This window comes from Phalaenopsis equestris, unplaced genomic scaffold (assembly GCF_001263595.1).
Source record: "Phalaenopsis equestris unplaced genomic scaffold, ASM126359v1 Scaffold001062, whole genome shotgun sequence".
NCBI classification, from domain to species: Eukaryota; Viridiplantae; Streptophyta; class Magnoliopsida; order Asparagales; family Orchidaceae; genus Phalaenopsis; species Phalaenopsis equestris.
The window spans coordinates 247,291-267,782 of record NW_018165501.1 but is presented as its reverse complement, the minus strand read 5'-3'; the positions used below and the strand labels follow the sequence as shown (position 1 = coordinate 267,782).

General features: G+C 33.3%; 1 protein-coding gene across 1 annotated transcript in view; it reads right to left on the bottom strand.

The window, feature by feature from the left end:
* LOC110032933 overlaps positions 1-8,184 on the bottom strand; it is a 29,628-nt gene extending 21,444 nt beyond the window's left edge. Inside the window, exons 1-4 of the mRNA XM_020736728.1 lie at positions 7,656-8,184; positions 4,978-5,154; positions 4,746-4,857; positions 4,546-4,668 (exon numbers count right to left, since the gene is read on the bottom strand). Coding sequence (XP_020592387.1) covers positions 4,546-4,668; positions 4,746-4,857; positions 4,978-5,006 — 264 coding nt within the window. The 5' untranslated portion in view covers positions 5,007-5,154; positions 7,656-8,184. The remainder of the gene's footprint in view (positions 1-4,545; positions 4,669-4,745; positions 4,858-4,977; positions 5,155-7,655) is intronic.
* Positions 8,185-20,492: the final 12,308 nt, after the last annotated feature.

Sequence of the window (20,492 nt, the reverse complement as noted above, 5' to 3'; positions counted from 1 at the left end):
AGAGAAAGAGAGAGAGAGAGAGAGAAAGTCCAATGGCTAATATATCAAATAGAAATTAGGATACAGATAGATTGTGTGGGAGGGCTCAAACATGACATTTTGCCCACATGATAACCACATCAAATGGTTCCAAAACAGAAAATACAGAAAAATACATGTGAGACCTAAAGAAAAAACCAAAAAGTGCCAAAATACTGAGTTTCAGGTAGCTAGAGAGCGATCTAATTTTGTCTTGCTTCTGCCTCTAGTTCTAGGGAAGGAGCTAGCTAAAAAATTGGTACGATGTCATTATCAGTAGTAACCAATGTATGTCATTCCTCATCCGAAGATTGGCTCTCCTAATCAGTGGATTGGTTTAAAGTGTGTCGGACATGTGTAGATTGTTGAACTTTAGAAACAAATACTTGTTGTACCAGCTGATATTTTATCGGATCGAATGAGTACTCCCGTGAGTCTTGGCATGTAAGAGGATCTTCTTCAATAACAGTGAGTGATATAATCACATTTGGATCTGTACCTGTAGTATGGTGTTTTTCATCTAAAACTGTGGTGTTGGAAAGAGGATCGGGTTGCACCTTCTCAACAGGGATGATAGGTGGCTGATCTTTAACGATATTCACCCTTAGATGAGGTCTTATATGAGGATACAAGCAATAACAAATAGTAGAACTGCAACCAAACATACTACAATGAGAGCAATAAGGAGGGTGTGGTTCTATTTCAACCTTTTGTCAATGCCCATTGTGAGTAGTGTCAATCCATACCTCATCCGAATCTGGTGATAGCAAGCGTAGGACTATTAACCTTGAGAGGCTTACCGTAAGCAGTTGCTAAAGAGTAGAGAATTTTCAAGTTGAACAGATGTAATTTTAACCCAAGAAACTTTATCCAAACAAGAATGATAGAGGACTTAGCTTTTGGATCAAAATCGACATCCACTTCAGAGTTTTCATAAAACGGTGGTCGATCTTGATAACTTTTTGAGAAAAAATACGAGTGTAATTGACATCGGAAACAACTGAATAAGTATATGTTGGCCATCAAGTAAGTCAATATTTCAACTGTCCAATAGTTTCATAGCATCAAACTCTTTCCGAATGATCTCCAGTTTTGGGTGACCATAAAAAAATTTCCCCACTAGAGCAAAATTGGTGACCATAAAAAAATTTCCCCACTAGAGCAAAAAGTAAAGAGGACGCGAGAGTGCTTGTTTCAACCTCAATGAGAATTAGAGCAGGCTTCCCATTTTTTTTGCCAAGCTTTTTAATGAAAGTGTGATCACCACCACCTTTAATAGCATCATAGAAAGATTAAGAAACATTACAAGACTTGCCAATATGAAAACCAGACTCTGAACTTGAAAGAAGAGCACGAGTAGGAATGGGAAAGTCACCGATAAGTGCATTGACATAGGAATACATTGTCGAGGCCATCTCTAGAACGGCTAGGCGAGTTGATAGAAAAAGGCGAGTAGACTTCCGGGGGAACCTTCTGTCGAGCAAGGCGACAACGACGTCGTCGAGTGTGGGAGAATATGACGCGAGCTGCGATAGCTAAGGAGGAAGCGTCGTCGACTAGGAGACGCTGCGGAAGACTCGCAGAACACGACCCCACACGTGCATAACGCCGCCGAAGACGATCCTTAACCAGCCGCACGGACGCACTCTCACACTATCGCAAAAGACGAGCCGCGAAGATGTTGGCGCGCGATACTGAAGAAAACGAAAGAAGATCAAGCAAGAGCAATGGAACGGAGCGATATCGAAGAAGACGGCGCCATCATATGTATATATATATATATATATATGTCACAAGCCTTGGCCTGTTGATGGCGGGGTCACTGTAAGTCCCCTCAGGTCAAGAGTTTAATCCCACCGTGGCGCGGAGACTCTGGAATATGAGGTGTGTGGGAGCTGCTACGAGAGATATTAAGCCTTCAACAAGGAAAAGGACAAAAATAACGGAGAGACAAGCTTTGCAAGTAAAAAAACAATTTTCATGATTCCTTACATGAAAAAAGTTTGCATTAAGGTTGACAAGCTAGAAAGATAATATGAGAAGGAATTATTTTGAGATTATTTGAGTTTTATGTTGTTAAATTAGGAATTGATAAAAATTATGAAAATTAAGGTTCCTATATTAAAAATTAAATTTGAGCAAGTTCAGCCTTTATTAAAAATTATAATAGGTTAATGGGGCAGGCAACAACTATATAATATCAAAATACACCAAATCTAGACAAATATTATATAGCGCATCTAAGATTGACAAAAATTTGACAAAAAATAAAAGTAAACTAAGTATTTTGGTACTAGCATGTGACTACAAAGATGTATTAAATAATTGGACACCAGATAAGTATTTTGATGCTGGTTGTCGACTACCTAATGCAACCCTCCACTTTGCACATTCGGGCTTGGGACCGGCAATGACAATGTTAAAATTATGGGAAAAGGTAACTAAATATATGTTAAGACGTATTACAAAGATTTCTCATAATCAATTTGGATTTATGCCGAACAGATCTACTACGGAAGCTATACATTTATTGAGATGTTTAATGAAAAAGTTCAGAGATAATAAGGAGGATCTACATATGGTTTTTATTGATTGAGAAAAAGCTAACGATAAGGTTTCAAGAGATATCCTTTGGAGAGTTCTTCAGAAGAAATGTGTTGATATGACTTATATTCAAGTCATTAAAGATATATTCAAGTATGACTTATATTCAAGTCATTAAAGAAATGTATACTAGAGTTGTTATTTGTGTTCGAAGTGGAGGAATGACCAAATATTTTCCTATTTCTGTTGGATTACATCAGGGATCGACATTAAGTCCACATCTTTTTGCTTTAGTTATGGATGGTCTTACCGAACATTTACGGGACAATGTACTTTGGTGTATGCTTTTTGCTGATGATATCCCTATCGTGGATAATACGAGAGAAAAAGCCCACGAAAAAACTTGAATTATGAAGGTCAACATTGAAATCTAAAGGCCTTCATTTGAGTAGAACTAAAACTGAAGACATGGAATGCAATTTTAGCAGCAGTAGCTCTAGTGACAGAAGTGTAACTTTGGGTGATCAAATTATTAAAAGGTGTGAACGATTTAAATATCTCAGGTCTGTTGTTCAAAGTGATGGTGATATAGATGGGGATGTTACTGGTAGAATTCAAGTTGATTGGTTGAAGTAGAGGAATGTTTCGGGCTATTTGTGTGATAGAAAAGTACCGCTTAGACTGAAAGAAAAATTTTATAAGATGGTGGTAAGACTTGCAATGCTCTATGGAGAGCTGAATGTTGGCCCCTTTAAAAGAAAACCATAATACTAAGTTAAGTGTTGTCGAGATGAGAATGATAAGGTGGATGAGTAGCTTTACACTTAGAGACAAATGAGAAATGAATATATCCGTAATAGGGTTGGTGTTGCTCCAGTGATGGACAGAGAGAGCCATCTTAGATGGTTTGGTCACATTAAACGTCGACCAGCTGATGATTCGATTAGAAGAGTAGATGTTTTAGATTTGACTTACGTTAAGAAAGGCAGAGGTAGACCTAGGAAGACGTGGGCCTATTGCATAAAAAAGGATCTTAATTTATTAGAACTAAATGATTGTATGACACTTAATAGGACGCAATGGAGAAAAAGGATTCATGTAGCCGACCCCACGTAGTGGGATTAAGGCTTTGTTGTTGTTGTAGTTGTTATTGTAACCTTTATAATGAATAACAATTAATCTTGAATTTAGTAGTCCAATCTCTCTGCAAAGCATAGAACTCTACCATCACTAACTCAGTTTTTGTGTGGGCATCTATGTGTAGCATCGTAGTGATTCAATTATCATTGCTTGTTGAGTTGAGTTAATCATCAGTACTGTGCTTAATAGTTAAGCATTTGCTTTACTATATAATCATATAATTGAGCATGTGATGCCATGCTTGTAGGTTGGTTTAATTGAAAGCAAATTTTTATGCAAAGCTAATACAATGTGCTTAATATTGATCCCTCACATGATAACATTGCACATCATGTGTACAATATCGCCCAAATTTGTATGGTAATGTGCTTTGTTTTAAGTTATATTGATTGATTATTTTATTTCACTTTTTGTAATGAGAGAGTTGTGAGTTGTGATGAATTTGAAAAATGTTCTATGAAATTATTGTGCATCCAATTGACCCCTCTTGATGTAACTGGATTTGATAAATAACACCGGCAAAACTCAAGTGAATTGGCAGTCAATGCCAGGGCTAGTTGATAACAGAGCATTATTGATAAGGTCATGTTATTGATGAAAGTAGAAGGCTTCTAAGTACATCCAAATATCAAACAAAAAAAAAAAATTCAACCACCACGGACAAGTATTAAGCAGACCATGGCCACTAGCAGCAACCCTGTCTTGCTTCATGACAACTCTTTCCAACATTAGAGACTATACGTAAAGAAAATATAAAAGGTTGGCTCATCAAATAAATAGTCAGTTCAAAATAAATAGGCATGATAAATTACCAAGTAAACCATCTTTGAGAATGAAAAATACCTTTGTGCTTCCATTCAATTTATTTTCAAATTCAGATGTCCAAGCATGGTTCAGCCAGGATTCAGTTGTGACGCCTGAATCCTTGCCTTCAATGTACGAGATAATGCTAGAAGGAAAATTAAGCTGGAAATCCCAAGAAAAAAAAAGAGTCAAAATCGAAATAAGGTCAGCATAATCAAAAGAAGAAAAGTCGTTATTGCCTTAGTTAGGTTCGCTACAGGAAATGTTACTCCAACAAAAAGGCCGACCATAAATGCTATTATTGTTGTTACAAGAAGCCTCATACTCTCATTTGACGTCCTTTTAAAAACACTGCAAAATACAACATCAGCAATTGACATTTAGAAAAGTGCAATTATTCTTGAAAGAGACGTATATCATGTTACAAGAAAAGAATGGTTTAAGTTTACAAAAGATCCAAGGCATATAAACCTGCGTCCAAGAGTTCCAAGGTTTGCCATAACTTTCTACATCCAAATTCAAAATAACAAAAAAACGCTTTCAACCAAGAGCTGTTTAACATCGTTCATGAAGTTCATACTTGCTAGATATTCAGTAGATAAATTCAACCATCATGAAGATAAATGCGGCAGAAGAGAGAAATAACACCTGCAATATAATAAGCTTCTTTAAAAAGAGGTAATTTGGCTGAGAAGTAAAAGTTTCCAGAGAAAATGGAAGAAATGGTCATAAGCACCGAAAAGAAGAAAAAATTCACTCTCAGCAACCACCATAATTATTCTCCATAAAAGCAATTGGATGGTTAACGACATCAATTCAATTACCATGTAGTCCTAAAATCAATTAAGAAAATCAAAATAAAAAAGAATTATGAGTAACTTTCTCGGTATGCAATTCAATAAGGAAATACGCAGTTCACCTACCAGGTAATTTGGTATTAGAATTAACAAAGTGCAATCTGCCAATGAGAGGGAATGCAAATTAAACTTCATAAAAAAGTAAGACATGCAGCAAATTTAAATGAATCTAATCTGAATTACATCCATATCAGTGCTTATAAGAGAGTATAGTAAATCATTTGCACATAGATGTGCTTTTTCTTATTAGTAATAAGGCTAAAACAGAACTGAAGGAATATTGAAGGCACAAGCCCTTTCTGCATACGTATTCAGTTACATAGCCCTCCACAATAACTAAGATCTGAATTTTGGGAAATTAAGTGGTATATATGACGGTGGGAAACCGTAAATTCTCAAACATGCTTTCCAAAACAATAATGATCTTCAAACCCATTTTCTTTGCATACTTATCCACCAAATCATCATACAAAAATAAGTATATAAATAAAATAGAGCATACCTTTTCCTTATAGTAGGCTGATTTTTTGCAAAAATCTTTCTGAAGGATTTTTTTTACCTCTTTAAATGCTATCTCTTTTAGATGATTGTCCCCATCATTGCTTATCTCTCTACACCACCACCTTGATCATTACTTCAACAAAACAATCATTAGAAGTTTAACATCACACGCTAATCACTCCTTTTTTAGGTCTCTACCAAATCATCCAAATGTAAGGTTGATCATATTTCAATAATACCTATACCATTCAAATACCCTTCACGTTTTAATAGAAAATTCACAAAATTAAGTACAAGATTTGCTATAACTTGAGAGACGCCACATATTCCAGTAAAGGTATCATTAACCTTCTCCAATGTACAAATGCCAAAGCAAACATATCAATAAATAGATCATGACATATATAAGGATTTAACAGTATGAGCTCAAGCTAGCTTGATATGGGCCCAAGGCCACCGTAGTCAAGCAAATACTCTATCTTAGGAAGAAATCATGGGCTCTCAACCTCATCCCCACACCACAATTATGACCTCAACCTCGGTGATGCTCGACACCACCCACGAAACATGAAGGCTCCGCCAATGAAACTCAACCTCACTGTGATCGCAATGACCTAGACCAGTACAACCATTGCTTATGTGCTTGAATCCAATTACTAGAGACCTCATACCAACATATACCAACCGCTGCTCTCCCACCAACAATCCCTAGCCACATCATTCCCATTGATCTATTTATGCTCAAGATTTAACTTTCATTTGCATCCACGTGAAACAAAAAAATTAAAATTCTTCACATTCATTTAAAATTAATCAAACAAAGTTAAGGAAATTAAACTATAGTATATATAACTTAAAATATATATTTAATACATCATGATCCTAAATACTGGAAACCAAATAGCCCCTTAAATAATCATTGATATCCACTCACAGCAGCCATGCCACCAACCTCGTTGCAACCTTGCCCCATAACAGTCATAGTCCGCATAATCCCAATTATTAGTATGTACATGCCCTAGAATTGACTTTCCTTTACATTCAATCAAACACAAGAAAATAAAATTCATGACTTTATTATATAATCCATCAAACAATGTAAATAAATTAAAATGTAGTATATCTAATATAAAATTTATTCACAAAAAATCATGATTCTTAATAAGTGCAACTAAATAGCCCCTTAAATAATCACTGATATCCGCTCAAACTAAAAGAGTTCATTCTCGCCCCTTACAGGAAAAAAAAAAGGATCATTTTCTTGGCACTTCAAAACAACTAATCTAAGTTAATTCTATAGATCAGTTTCATTATTTACTTGAAATGAAGAATTGTCTTCACTGTCCCATCGATGACCAAATAACCTATATAGAATTTTGCTGTTCAAATCACAAAAAACCTATGTTACAAAAAAAATTTAGTATAACTCCCCAAAGGGCAGCAATTCCCTCCAAGACAGTCTTCCGCATCGGAATCTTTAAACTGTCGTATTGCCCAAAAATCCAACTAATAGATTTCAATCACAAAACTATTTTTATCATGCTGTACACACCCTCCCACCGCGAAAAACTATTTTTCCAATTCACTTAAAGAGAAACCACGCAGTAATAGGAAAAAAAAAAACCAATCGCGCGGACAAAATGAGAAAAAAACATGTAACTTCAAATTCCCAAACAAAGATCTATAATGAAAAAGGAAAGAGGGTATGGAAATATCGCGCAGAACGTAGGATTGGAATCAGCACAATTATAAAACTCCAAAAAGTCAAGGGCAGAAGGTCAGGACACGCACCTGTGCTGAGCAAAGGCGATCTCCCCTTGAAAAACCGCGTAAGTTCCGGCGGAAGCAAAAGCTTCAGAATAAGATGGTCATATATGGAATAACAATTCCAAAGGGGAAAGATGTGACCCGTTTTTCAACTTCCCCTGCCTTCTTCAGCACCGAGTATTTACAGAATTCTTCGTCTCCTTCTCAATTCCCCCTCTTTGGTACTCGTGACCCGTATTTTGAAGGCAGGGAAGGTAGGACAAAGAAATATTAGACTTTGGAGAAATTTTTTGCGTGGAGGAAGGGGGTAGAAGAACGACACCAACGAAGACAAATCAAAAGAGGTTTCGGCCGAGAGACGGGAAGATCAGTAACAAACTCGGCGTGATATGAAATGATCAATCTCTCTTTATATGTATAGAAGTAAATAACATATATATATTGCTTGCCAGATTTCGAGCAAATAAAAATAAGTGTATAGAGCAAAATTCTCCGAACGGCCGCTGCTAGGGAAATAACAGGTGGTTGTACACACACACACGCAGGCTCATCAAAGTTATGGAAAGTATTTATAGGTAAACGTTAGCTATGCATTTATTTACTTGCTGCACCGTATCTCCCCGTACGGGGTATAGCAGATGAATGTTAATAAAGGTCATTGTTGATGAAGTTACAGAATTCTACTTTACGACCTTTGAGAACGTGCTAATATTAAATGTCTCCAATTCTTGGCTAATAACTTTTTTGTTTCGATAACCGATTTCTCCGAGGACAATTAAATGGAATTCAAATATAATCAATAAATTTATAATTAAATCTCCCGTTCTATGTAATATAGCTAATAACTTTATTGTTTCTATAACCGTTTTCTCTGAGGACAATTAAATGGAATTCAAATATAATCAATAAATTTATAAAACTATTTAAAAAATGATATATTTTAATAGTATGGCTAGTGTAAATCATTGAATCTCTCCTTCAAATCTTTTGCCTATGTCAAGCCCACAACCTTTCTCCTTTGTTACCCCTATTGCCACAAATTTTGTGTCCATATGAAGGCTGTATTTGTTAGCTTTTTCAACCTTCATCACTCCCAATACCATAGACTACATGAAAATGCAACACCTTTTGATCTTGCTAACGTTGTTGAGCCATATGAAGATTGCAGCCCCTAATTTTTTCGAACTTTGCAACTACCTTGCCAATCACATGTTGCCTTTATAAAGCTTCACTCTTCAAGTCGCAAAAAAATATATTTATACTATTACTAGAAATAATTAACTAGTTAAATTTTCTTATAAGCTTTAGACTTTGCTTTTCTTATGTCATATTATTCTAGATAGCTATGAATTAAAGCTCATATCTGATATTTCTTATGTGATATGTGACCCGACCCGCAATTACGCAGTAATTTAGCTTCCAAATAATAGCAAAAAACTTGACCCAATTTATATTTAGCGGCTAGTGTGCAAAATCAATATGTTATAAAATTTAGAAAATAATTTACACACTAGGGATTTACACAACTAGGGATACTATGCAAGTATATGTATCGTTTCAAGTAATATATGGTTTTCTTTAAAACCCAGTATCGATCCTACAGAGAAGTGAGGTAAAAAATCCCTTAGAATAAGTTGTAGTCTACTATTATAAAGTCTTAGTTTTGGAAAGTCGATTAAGATGATATTTTATTTAGAAACTGCTCCTAAATGCAAATATTAAATGTAAGGATACCAACTATTTCTAAATGTAAATATTAATTCTAAAGTTAACTTATCTGGATAAATTAGTTTGATGAATTATGAGATGTAAAAACTATCATTCTCAAATGTGATGACATAGAAAATGTGAAGGAATGAAATGGATAGAATTTAATGTAGTAGTGACAAATAAGAGCAAACTGATTCTTTACATTTTCCTAGCATAAAGAACATTGGCAAATCTAAAGTTGGTGTCGACATGTATAGTAGTGTTGGTTAAGCTCTAGTCTCTCACTCCTAAATTACCCACTGTACCCTCTCTATAGGACATATTAGTGACCCTTAGTTCCAATCTCTAGACCAAATTGATAAAAGGATCCAATCTGTCACTCTATAAACATCAATTTTACGTCCATCAAATCTTATCTCTCTATCTATTTTCGCTTCCCCTCGGATGATCGCCACTGATCTTTTGAAAGTGAAATGTGGCTCTACTCAGTTGAGAATTATACCGCCCTCTCGAGTCAATGCAAATATAATGGATTTTAAGATTACAATAGGCTAAAATTGCAATGTAAATAAAGTTCAAGTGAATACCGTCAAATTAATGATAAAAATAATTCTAACATGCATTCCAAAACATTTATCCAAATCATAGCAAAGGAAAAGTAAATGAAAATAACGACATAAGCAGTAAAAGGATTTTATAGAATCTTGTGCCAACAAGGAACATATGTTTATCTACCAATCATCTAAGTGTATAGATACCCTTAGTATTCTATTAGTTTTGAGCAACTTGTCACCTAAAAACTCTTAATAGAAATAGATCTTTAAATTATATTTCCTTAAAAGTTGCATTGCCACCCAAACTACTTCATCATAGCTTACCAGACAATGTGAGTGCACTCAAGTTATAAGATCACCGCTCTCTCGAGTCTTAGTTTCAATTACAACAAATTTTAACATAATCAATTACCACTTAAGTTATGCCAATGAAGTAAAGGAGATTTTACTCATCACAAGAGATTGAAATCTTTCTTTAAGAAAATGAATTTTCTTACACATGTCATTACTTCAAATCAAAAGAAAAGAGTAAAGAAAACTACTCACAAAGTATGGAGAAAACAAAACAGAAAATTTCATTAAATAAAAAAAAATACACTATAAAGTGTTTACAATAGTTACAAGATAATGAAGAACACAATACTTAGTTTTTTTTCCCCTGAAAGAGAGATGAAAATCTCTCCAATAAAGACTCCTGTTGATCCATGCTCTGATCAAACAATTCCCTTACACATTTCTCTCAAAATCCCTCACCAATCTCTCCGGACATGATGAAAATCTATATCTCCTTCAAATCACACCAAACTTTCTCTAAAATCCTTCTAAAACTTCTTCTAATGCTCTTCTAATTACTTCTCATGAGAGGCGTCAGTCCCCTTATTTAAAATAACACAAAAACCCCTCCTTTCTCCAAGAGAAACATCTCTTCAACCAAAAGACACACCCATTCACTCCAAGAGACACATTCCTTCATCTAAGAGAATTTTCAAGTGTTTAGATTCATTTAACCACTCAATGGAGCATGCAAGCCATCCATAACCTTCTAGAACATCACAAAACCACCAAAAACCGTCTAAAACCAACCTTGGATGGTCTCTGGCACCTAGACGTTGTTTGTCCATCGTCACAGGCGCCTAGGCTCCAATTTTGGGTGCCTAGGCGCCACCCTGCAGATAGCTCTACCGTTTTGTCTCGTTTTGCTCTGTTTCAACTCCATTTCGCCACGTTTCAGCTCCATTTCGCTCCCAATTGTTATACCTACAAAATAAGCATAAAATAAACTTTATTTGAAGTGTAATTTCATTCCAAAATATGTGATAAATTTAAGTAAGATTAAGCATAGAAATATATCAAAATGTGTCAGGTCAAAATTTTCTTTCTTGCTCTTTTTTGAACCCAAAGTGCATTTCTTTTGCTCCATTTTCTCCAAAAAAATTTTCTTGTACTTGGACAAAAAAAAAGTAAAATACCTTCCTTTAAAGTGCAATATCATAAAAAATGTGCATAAAATGAACATTAGATGTATACTAAAAATAGGTAATTTTCAGTTGGATTAATTTCCCCAAACTTAAACGTTACTTGTCCTCAAGTAACACTATAACTTTAAAAACTAAATTTTTTAACTTGTGGTTGTGGTTTTCTTATAGATAACCTAAAATTTTGTTTTAGAAATGTTATAGTCCAACTTAGAAGAATTTCTAGTAAAGTAGAAACATTTAGTACTAAATTTAGGAATACTAATTTTCTATTTAATTCAGACTTAGTTGAAATTTTTCCAAACTTTGGATTTCTAGAAAAATATTAATTTCAGAATTTATTAATTCTATATTGAAAAAAAAAATTACTAATACTTTCTGATATTAAGCATAGAATTGATCTTAAGTTTTCTTCCTTAGAAAGATTCAAGTGAAATCAATTTTTAGTTAGGTCATATTCCTCAAGCTTCGTCTCCCTTTTTCATAATTTTCTTTTCTTTTCTTTTCTTTTTCTTTTCTTTTTCTTTTTCTTTTTCTTTTTCTTTTTCTTTCAAGATCTTTTTAACCCTTACTTTTTTTAGGCGAGGATTATTATATTTGGATAGGCCTTCAATGATTTTGAATTTCACTATCACTTTTCTAAAGTTAAAAACTTATTTTCTTTCCTTAACTTAAAATCTAGTATTAGTTTTTGAAAAAGAACTTTCATAGAATCTAAATTCTTTAAAAAGTATTATTCTAAAAATATTTAATTCTTCAAAAATTCAATTTTTCCTACTATAAATAGTAAAAACATTTCCCTACTATTTTCTACTAAATATATTAACTTTAGTGTCATCCTTTTTACTAAATTTTCTATTAAGTTCCTCTTTATCATTTCTAAAAATAAAAAATTTAGTCTCCTAATGATAACACCACATACTATATGTCATTTTAAGAAGTGATATTGAATTAAAGTTAAGTTTTAATACTATATGTCTTATACAAGCTACTAAGGGCAAATAAAGTTAAGTTTTAAAATGATTTTTCTTTCCGCCAAACTTGATTCTATACATGTATAAGATTAAGTACATAAAATATAAGTAAGAAAAAAAACAGTTTATAAATTATATCTATCACAAATATCTATCAGGAACATCTATAACTATTAATCAGGATAGAAATCTGCAGCAGAGAGCAAATCTAAACTAAACATGTGAGAATGAAATTTACTAAAGAAAAGTCTTAACTATCATAATAGGTATCAGCATAGAAATATAAAAATTTTCTTTAAGTTCTTTATGTTGTTGTAACACAAAACATAAGCACACATGATAAAAGAGGTTAATTCATTCTTTAACTCATCGCATCTCACTATCTTACTTCAACTTACTAACATAATCACTACACAAATATTTTAAGTGCCTTTCATGAATTTTATATGGTTATCCACATGGACAAGCTTGCCCCTGTTAAGTTGGGTCGCGAACACTAACCTTAGGCATCACCTTATCCCAATTAGTATGCAACTCAAACAATTATAAAGATAGTGCAAGATCATTCACATGTTACTCATTATGTTGGTCATGACTCCTACCAAATGAAAACAAGGTCAAAGAAAGGAAATAACAGAATTCAGATGGAACTATCACTATCTGAACACAAGATGCCTCATGTAAAACTCAATTCCAGTTAAAACTCAAGTCGTAGTTAACTCGTCAATCCAACTTCTACAAGAGAACATATACAAGTCTAACCATAATAAGAAGTTAAGAAATCACTGATGCAGGTGGATTTAGTGTGTTAATTTTGTAAATATTTTTCAATATACACATGGCAGATACAATAGTAAAAAATGCAATTTAATCTCAACAAAAATAACTTTAGTGAAAATAGTTTTATCTTTTAAAAATCTTTGAACTGTCAAATCCCCTAAAACTAACGCAAGTATACGTATCGTTCAAGAATAAAGAGCTCTAATGGAGTCCTAGATATCGATCCTACAGGGAAGTTGGAAATTCTTATAAGTTCTTAAGATTATAATGTAAACTACAAATTTAAAGTACAAAAGTGAAGTAAGAAATTTGAATCTAAAGTAAATGACTGAATGCTAAAAAAAATGCAGTTAAAAGACTAAGTTAATTAAAATAATTGGTAAACTCTCAAAAGTAAAATTATCAAAAACTAAATAAAGTTTTTGTGATGCAGAGTTCAAATTTAAGAGATCATCCTTCCCCTTTACAATGAGTATATGGATTGTGAAGAAATTGAAACCCGTTCTTTACCCTCTTCCAAGTGCATAAAGAATATTTACTAATCTAGAGTTTGATCCCTAATTTTGTGGTTAGGCAGGGAGGAAACCGACTGCCACTCCAGAGCTCCCACTACTCCCTCACCTAAGGGCTAAAAATCTCGTATTAGTTTCCAATCAACTGACCCAATTTGGAGATTTTAATCTGACACATTAAAATCTCCAATTTTGCATCCAAAAAAATATATTTTTCTCTATTTATTTGCACTCAATTCCATTAATGACATCCTCTCCCATGGAATCAAATGTGATTCTCCCCATATTGTAGAAATCATAGTCCTTTTGGAACATATGTTTCTCAACACATTTTAACATTTCAAACATTTTGATCAAAAAGTAAATGAAGATTGAAGTTCAAATCATCACAAATTATTGAAGTTCAAATCAGAGTTCGAATCATTACAAATTTTTGACATTTAAAATTGTATAAGACAAAATCAATTCTTTACAAAACCATATCTTAAAGTAGGGAGAAGGATAAAGAAGTTTACTCAGAATTCATGAGAAGGATACGATATGAGAAGGATACGACAAAAAGGATACGACAAAACATGGATTTCATATATAAACTCAAGTTTTCAAAATAAAGAAATAAAAGAACAAAACTTATCTCACAATCCTTCCCAAGAAAATATCTAGAAATTCTCTTCAAGCACATTCCCTCTTTACAAGCACCCTCAATTCTCTCTTACAAATGTAATTAAAAATAAATCTCTTACATTCCTTCTCCTATTACAATCCTTGAAGAAAATCTCCAAGCCCTTGACTTTTTCTCTCTCTCTCACGCCACTCTCTCTCCTCAGCCCCTCTTTCATGAACTTCCTCAAGCCCTAGACTTCCCTCTCTTTTATTAGAGGTTGCCTCTCTCCAAAAAGAATTCAAAACTCTCTCCAAAATTCTAAAACTCTCTCCAAAATTCTTCAAAACTCTCTCCAAAATTCTATCCAAAAGCCAACCCTTTCGAATTCAAAAGACATGTTTATTGATCCAAGAGACATATACCTTCATAAAAGAACCTTCCAAAGTATTTAGTTGCATTGAAACACTCCATGAGGCATTTAAAACAAGTGTCCATTTCAAAATTCTTGCAAAATTTGTCCTGAAATTCGCAAAAAGTCATCTTTGGTGCTTCAGGCGCCAACTTGCTTAAGACCCCATTCTTCTGGGTTTTGGCACTTCAGGAGCCAAATATGTCACTTATGGCACCAGCTCTCTACCAAATGGTGCTTCAGGTGCCAATTCTAGTGCTTCAGGCGCCAGAATCCCAAAATTCAGTGTTTTGGCTCCAAATTTCATCTTTTTTGCTAATTTTGTTCCAAATGCCTGAAATTGATATACCTACAACAAAAACATGAAATTACCCTTATTTAAAGTGCAATATTACAAAATATAAGCATCAAATGTATACTTAAAACAACATATTATTTTGGTGTATCAAAATCACCCAAACTTTAATGTTGCTTGTCCTCAAGCGACACTTTTACTACATAATCGCATATGACATAGGATAGAGATTAACTTACAACTTCTATACTTTAGTTTAAATAAAAAAATAAATAAAATTTAAGAAAAATCTTTAATAACTTAGATTCAAACTCTAAGTTTAAGAGTACTTAGTAATCAAATTTAAGATTTTTGAATCTTTATTCTTTTCAAGAGGAATTGTAATTTGTCATATCAAGGATATTTAGAACATTCATATGAAAAAGAGCTTCATGAAATCTTCATGAAAACTTTGCTAGTAATGCTACTAATATTCTATTATAAGTTTAGAAAATGTAATGAAGTTTTTTCCTTATGTTGATTCAAGTGAAGCCAATTTTTGATTAGACATCTCCTCAAGCTTGTCCTCACTCATTTCTTTTCTTTTTTTTTCTCTTTTTCTTCTCCTTTTTCTTTTCTTTTTTTTTTATTCTATTCAAGATCCTTTCAATCCTTTCTTTTGTTTCTTTCTCAATGAGGATTACTATACTTGTATAGCCTTTAATAATTTTAAACTTCACTATCCTTTTCTTAAAGTCAAAACTTTTTAGCTTCCTTCACTTTATAAATTTATATTAGTTTATGATTTTTAAAAAATTTTATTATTTTCTTCTTACATGAAACTCTAAAATTCTTAATACTTCAAAAATACAATTTCCTTTACTTTAAATAGAAAAATACAATCTTATCTTACCATACCAAACATCTTTAACTTAAAAATTGACCTTCATTACTAAAAAAATTTACCTAAATTTATCAAGATATTTAAAAACATAAGTATAGTCATTTAAAGTTCAATCTTAATATTTCAGATCATGTTAAATTAATTTTAAAAATATATTTAATTGAGGACAAATAAAATTTAGTTTACTTCTTTTTAAAAGAAAATTTTATTTCCCCAAAACTTAAATTTAAAATTTTAAGTTATTTAAAATGTGTTAGTACAAAATTTAGAAGGTGAAAGAAAACAGTAAATGCATAAAGATAAAAACTAACCTGTAGAGGATTTTTTATTATGAAACTGGGCTCTGGCATGCTGCAGGTACTAACTTTAAAAATGCATACAAGCTTTAAAGCATTAAATGAAACATAATATATTTTAAAGGATTTGCTAAAAATAAAAAATAGAAACAAAAACTAAAAATATTAAAAATATAGAAAAAAGTAAAAATCTATAATTACTATTTCCAATTAGGTCCACAACACATCATTAAATGAAAGTTCTTACTACAACAGTTTTAAAATGACAATAAATAACAACCAATAAAAATAACAAACAAACTAAACTTCTAAGATTCAATCTTCATCGCCTTCCTCATCATCATCATCATCTTCTTCTTCTTCTTTGTCTTCATCATCATGATTTGGAGCATAGTCACAGAAAAAAAGTCCCACATTGGCTAGGTGTAGGGATGAAAAACAGTATTTAAGTCTTGGGCTGCCCACAACCCCTAAGGGCTCTTTTGGAAGGAGACAAGTGGTATCAGAGAAGATTAATTTCTATTAGGTGTGTGAACTCTCCATGGTCTAGTGGGACCCTCAGTGGAGCTGATCCGTGATGAGGGTGTCACGTGATTGGGTGGAGGAGAATGTTACAGACAAAAAGTCCCACATCAGCTAGGTGTAGGACCAAAAAACAGTATTTAAGTCCTGGGCTGCCCACCACCCCTAATAGCTCTTTTGGGATGTGACATTTATCTTAAGGAGTGAAGCTGGGGCAAGTTAGAAATTCTAGATTATACTCACCGCTAAGATATCTAACCACAGCCTCCTGATAAGCTATATCATGTCGAACTCTCTTCTGCTTATATTCATCATGTTAAGCATTCGTTACTTCAATTCCTCCAATCCTATTCTGCATATTCATAATATTCATTTGTTGAATAATGAGCTACTCCATAATATTTTCAAGTGAAGCTGAGTGAGAAGTAGATGCCCCTGCAGCTGATGTAGAGGGTCTATCACTACCTCCACTCCTAGACTCAACAAATGATTCAACTCTTTGAATCATATGCTTCCCAATAGGATTTTGCAGCTGCAACTTTTTATCATTTCTATGGGACACTACTCCTGATTGCTCACATAAAGTGAAAATCTGGGCAGGGTAACCCAAAGCACTAACTGTAACACCATTAACTATATTCCGAGCATAATGAACTATAAGAGCACCAGAATGCAGAAGTTTAACACAACTCTATCTTTTATTACTTCGCTCAAATGATTTGTTGACAGTAATTTAGCAGAGATGAAGTGGTGTCATAAATTTTAATGAATAGTTATCATGGAAGCGGAGAAGTTAACTTTCTTATTATTTTTAATCTTCCATTATCCTCTTTCATCAGTCAGAAAGGCAATCAATTCATTCAGTGATGAATCAATCATCATGAATGCATCATATTCAAAATGAAATGCATTTATTAATCCATAAAATGCATTGATCCTTTCTATAAAAAAATCAACTTGCTTACCTCTCACCAGGATGTAATTGTCAGTGGTGAGTCGTAAGTTGTCATAAAACTCACAAATCATAGGCAAAATTTCTACTGCAGTGAAGTAGCGAAACCTCTCTTAAATTCTAGCGACAATCAACCTCTCGATCTCGTCACATGGGTTAGCAAATGCCCGTCCTTGGATCAGCTTTCTTGATTCCATTTGAGTTTTATAACAATGTTGGGCTTTAAAATTAACAAATTTCCTCGAGTCAAAATTTTATGTTGGCTTCCCTCTCTTTACTCGTGGAGTCATCAAAATTTCTTTGAAAATCCAAATAAAATCTAAATAAATCACAAAATCACAAATCTAACTTCCTTAAATAAAATTATTTGGTAAGAAAATAAAGTTTTCACCGTTTGTTTTCTTCAAGCTTTTCCATAAAAACTCCCAATTTTTGGATCTTCCATAATGTAGGAAAAAACCATGGTGAAAATTAAAAAATTTCTAGGCTAAAGTGAAGCTCTTACTAAGAGAAGATGAAATCTAAGTGGCCTTCAAAATCTTCTTTAGCGCGCACAATGTGAACCCTAAGTCACAGTTTAGAGGTAGGAGACGACCCAAGCAATAAAAAAGGAGTTTTACTGGGCAATTTTGTAGTTTTTAGGCAATTTGGCACTTCAGAAATTTGGTGCTTCAGGCCCTAATTCCGGTGCATCCAGCGCCAACTCTCTGCCAACTTGCACATTAGGCATGAAAGCCTTAATTTTTCTAGATTTCACTTTTGGAGAAAATCTGCTACGTACCGCTTTACGTGAACCTCTAATTAATTCAAACAAACATTTATACTCATAATTAAACACTAATATAACACAAAATTTTCACAAACAACACAAAATTCCCTTATATATATAATTTTTCAAGCCAGCAAACATCTAATTCAGTGTCCAAAGTAAACCAAATATCCTAACACTAAATTCTAAAACATAAAAATAAATAGAGTTCATCAACAAAAGTAAATGCAATCCAACACAACAAAATAACTAAAACAAGAAATACTAGATAAAACGTTTCACGCATAAACTAAGTTCAAACAACTTCTTCGCTCTCGTCCTCCTGGATATCTCCCATGGATTGGTAGGGTACGGTTAAATTACGTATAATTTGTAAAAGGGTTGATAAGTAAATTTATCTGTTGAATCTTTCTCAATCCAAGCATGTTTCTTGAACATATGTACCAAAACATCTTTAATAAGTCCATTATGTTCAAAATATTCCTTCAGCCTCCAATCTAGATGATCCAACATTTTAGAAACATTCCCAATTGCATGCATAAGATTTTGTACATCTTTTTTTATCTTCCAGATCTTTTTCAAAAGTACATTTGAACTGAAATAAGGTTGAATAAATTATGAATTCTGGGATGCTTGATCCATCAAAACATTCATATCATTCTTATCTCCCATTCCAATACCTTATCTCCCATTCCAATACATCCCATTCCAATACAATTGTAATAGACTTCTGGGTCCATCGTCTTCCAAGGAAGATGCACTTTCTCCCAACTCTCATAAGGTACTTTTGATTGACTGCATAGTAGGAAAATTGTGGATGAATGTCCCAACCCAGTTGCACAATCAAACCCAAAATTGATTTCAGAATTATTGCACAAATATCAATAAGTTCTTCAATTTGAATACAGTAATTGAGAATAACACTCTCCTTAGTTACCTTAATGATTTTTGTAGTGGGAAATAATTTTGATGCAATAATGAAATGCCACACCTTAGATGAAGGAATTAACAATGAAGAAGAAAATTTTACATTTCCATCATCTCTGGCCTCCCAATTTGCATCTTCATCTGCAAGGTATCAATAAAGTTCATTCATATTATCTCTTGTAGGGGTAAAATTTGCATAATGGCAAATAGGAACACTTTCAATCATAAACATCTCATTTATTCTTGAAGGACTGAATTGCACAAACCTACCTCTTACATAGACAATTCCTTGGTTGATTCCATGTATATTTGCATAAAACTCTTTCACCACAGGGACAACTACGGCGACAAGAATGTAGCAAAGAACTTCCCAGCGTCTTTGCGCAATAATCTCTTCCACTTGAGTATTCGGTGTGTTGAATCCTCGATTCACAAATCCCCTTTCCTTAATTAGCCTCTTATTCACAAGAACTCGATCATGTAACTTCTGTGCATCGAATCTGACAAACTTTCTATGGTTGAAAATTCCAAATCTCACAGAATTTTTAGAGTGGGAATCCATAGGAATTGAAAACTAGTAACTCTTCCCTTGTCCTGCCCCCTAAAATAGACTTTGGTATCAGTTTTGGAAAGTTATAAGGAGAAGAACACGTCAAAAACCACTAAAAACTGCCTTTTTAACATTTTGAGTCATTTTCATCGCTGTGCCACTTTAGGTGTCAGCTCTTTGGAATGTGGCGCTTCAAGCGCCAATCTGGCGTCAGTTCCAAAAAATTCCTCGTTTCAATTTCGATCCAATAAATTCTCAATTCTTCCATAAAATTAAGTAAATAAAAATGTTTCTAATTTTTTTCTTAATGTCAAATTTCTCAAATACACAAAATCTATAATAGTACAAATATAAATATATGTTAAATATTCCAAACAAAAACATCAAAAATTAAATATTCCAAACAAAAACATAAAAGCAAAATAAACAATGATAAATATGGGTTGCTTCCCAGAAAGCGCTTGGTTTAATGTCTTCAACCCGACATTCTCAGTCTTTTTTCTGGGTGACCCAACATTACAGTCTCTTTAAAAATTGGTATTTTTCCATCAAAATATGGTTTCAATCTATGCCCATTCACTTTAAATATCCTTTTAGTCTTGGAATCTTCAATATTAATAGCTCCATAGGGATGGACTTTTACAACTTT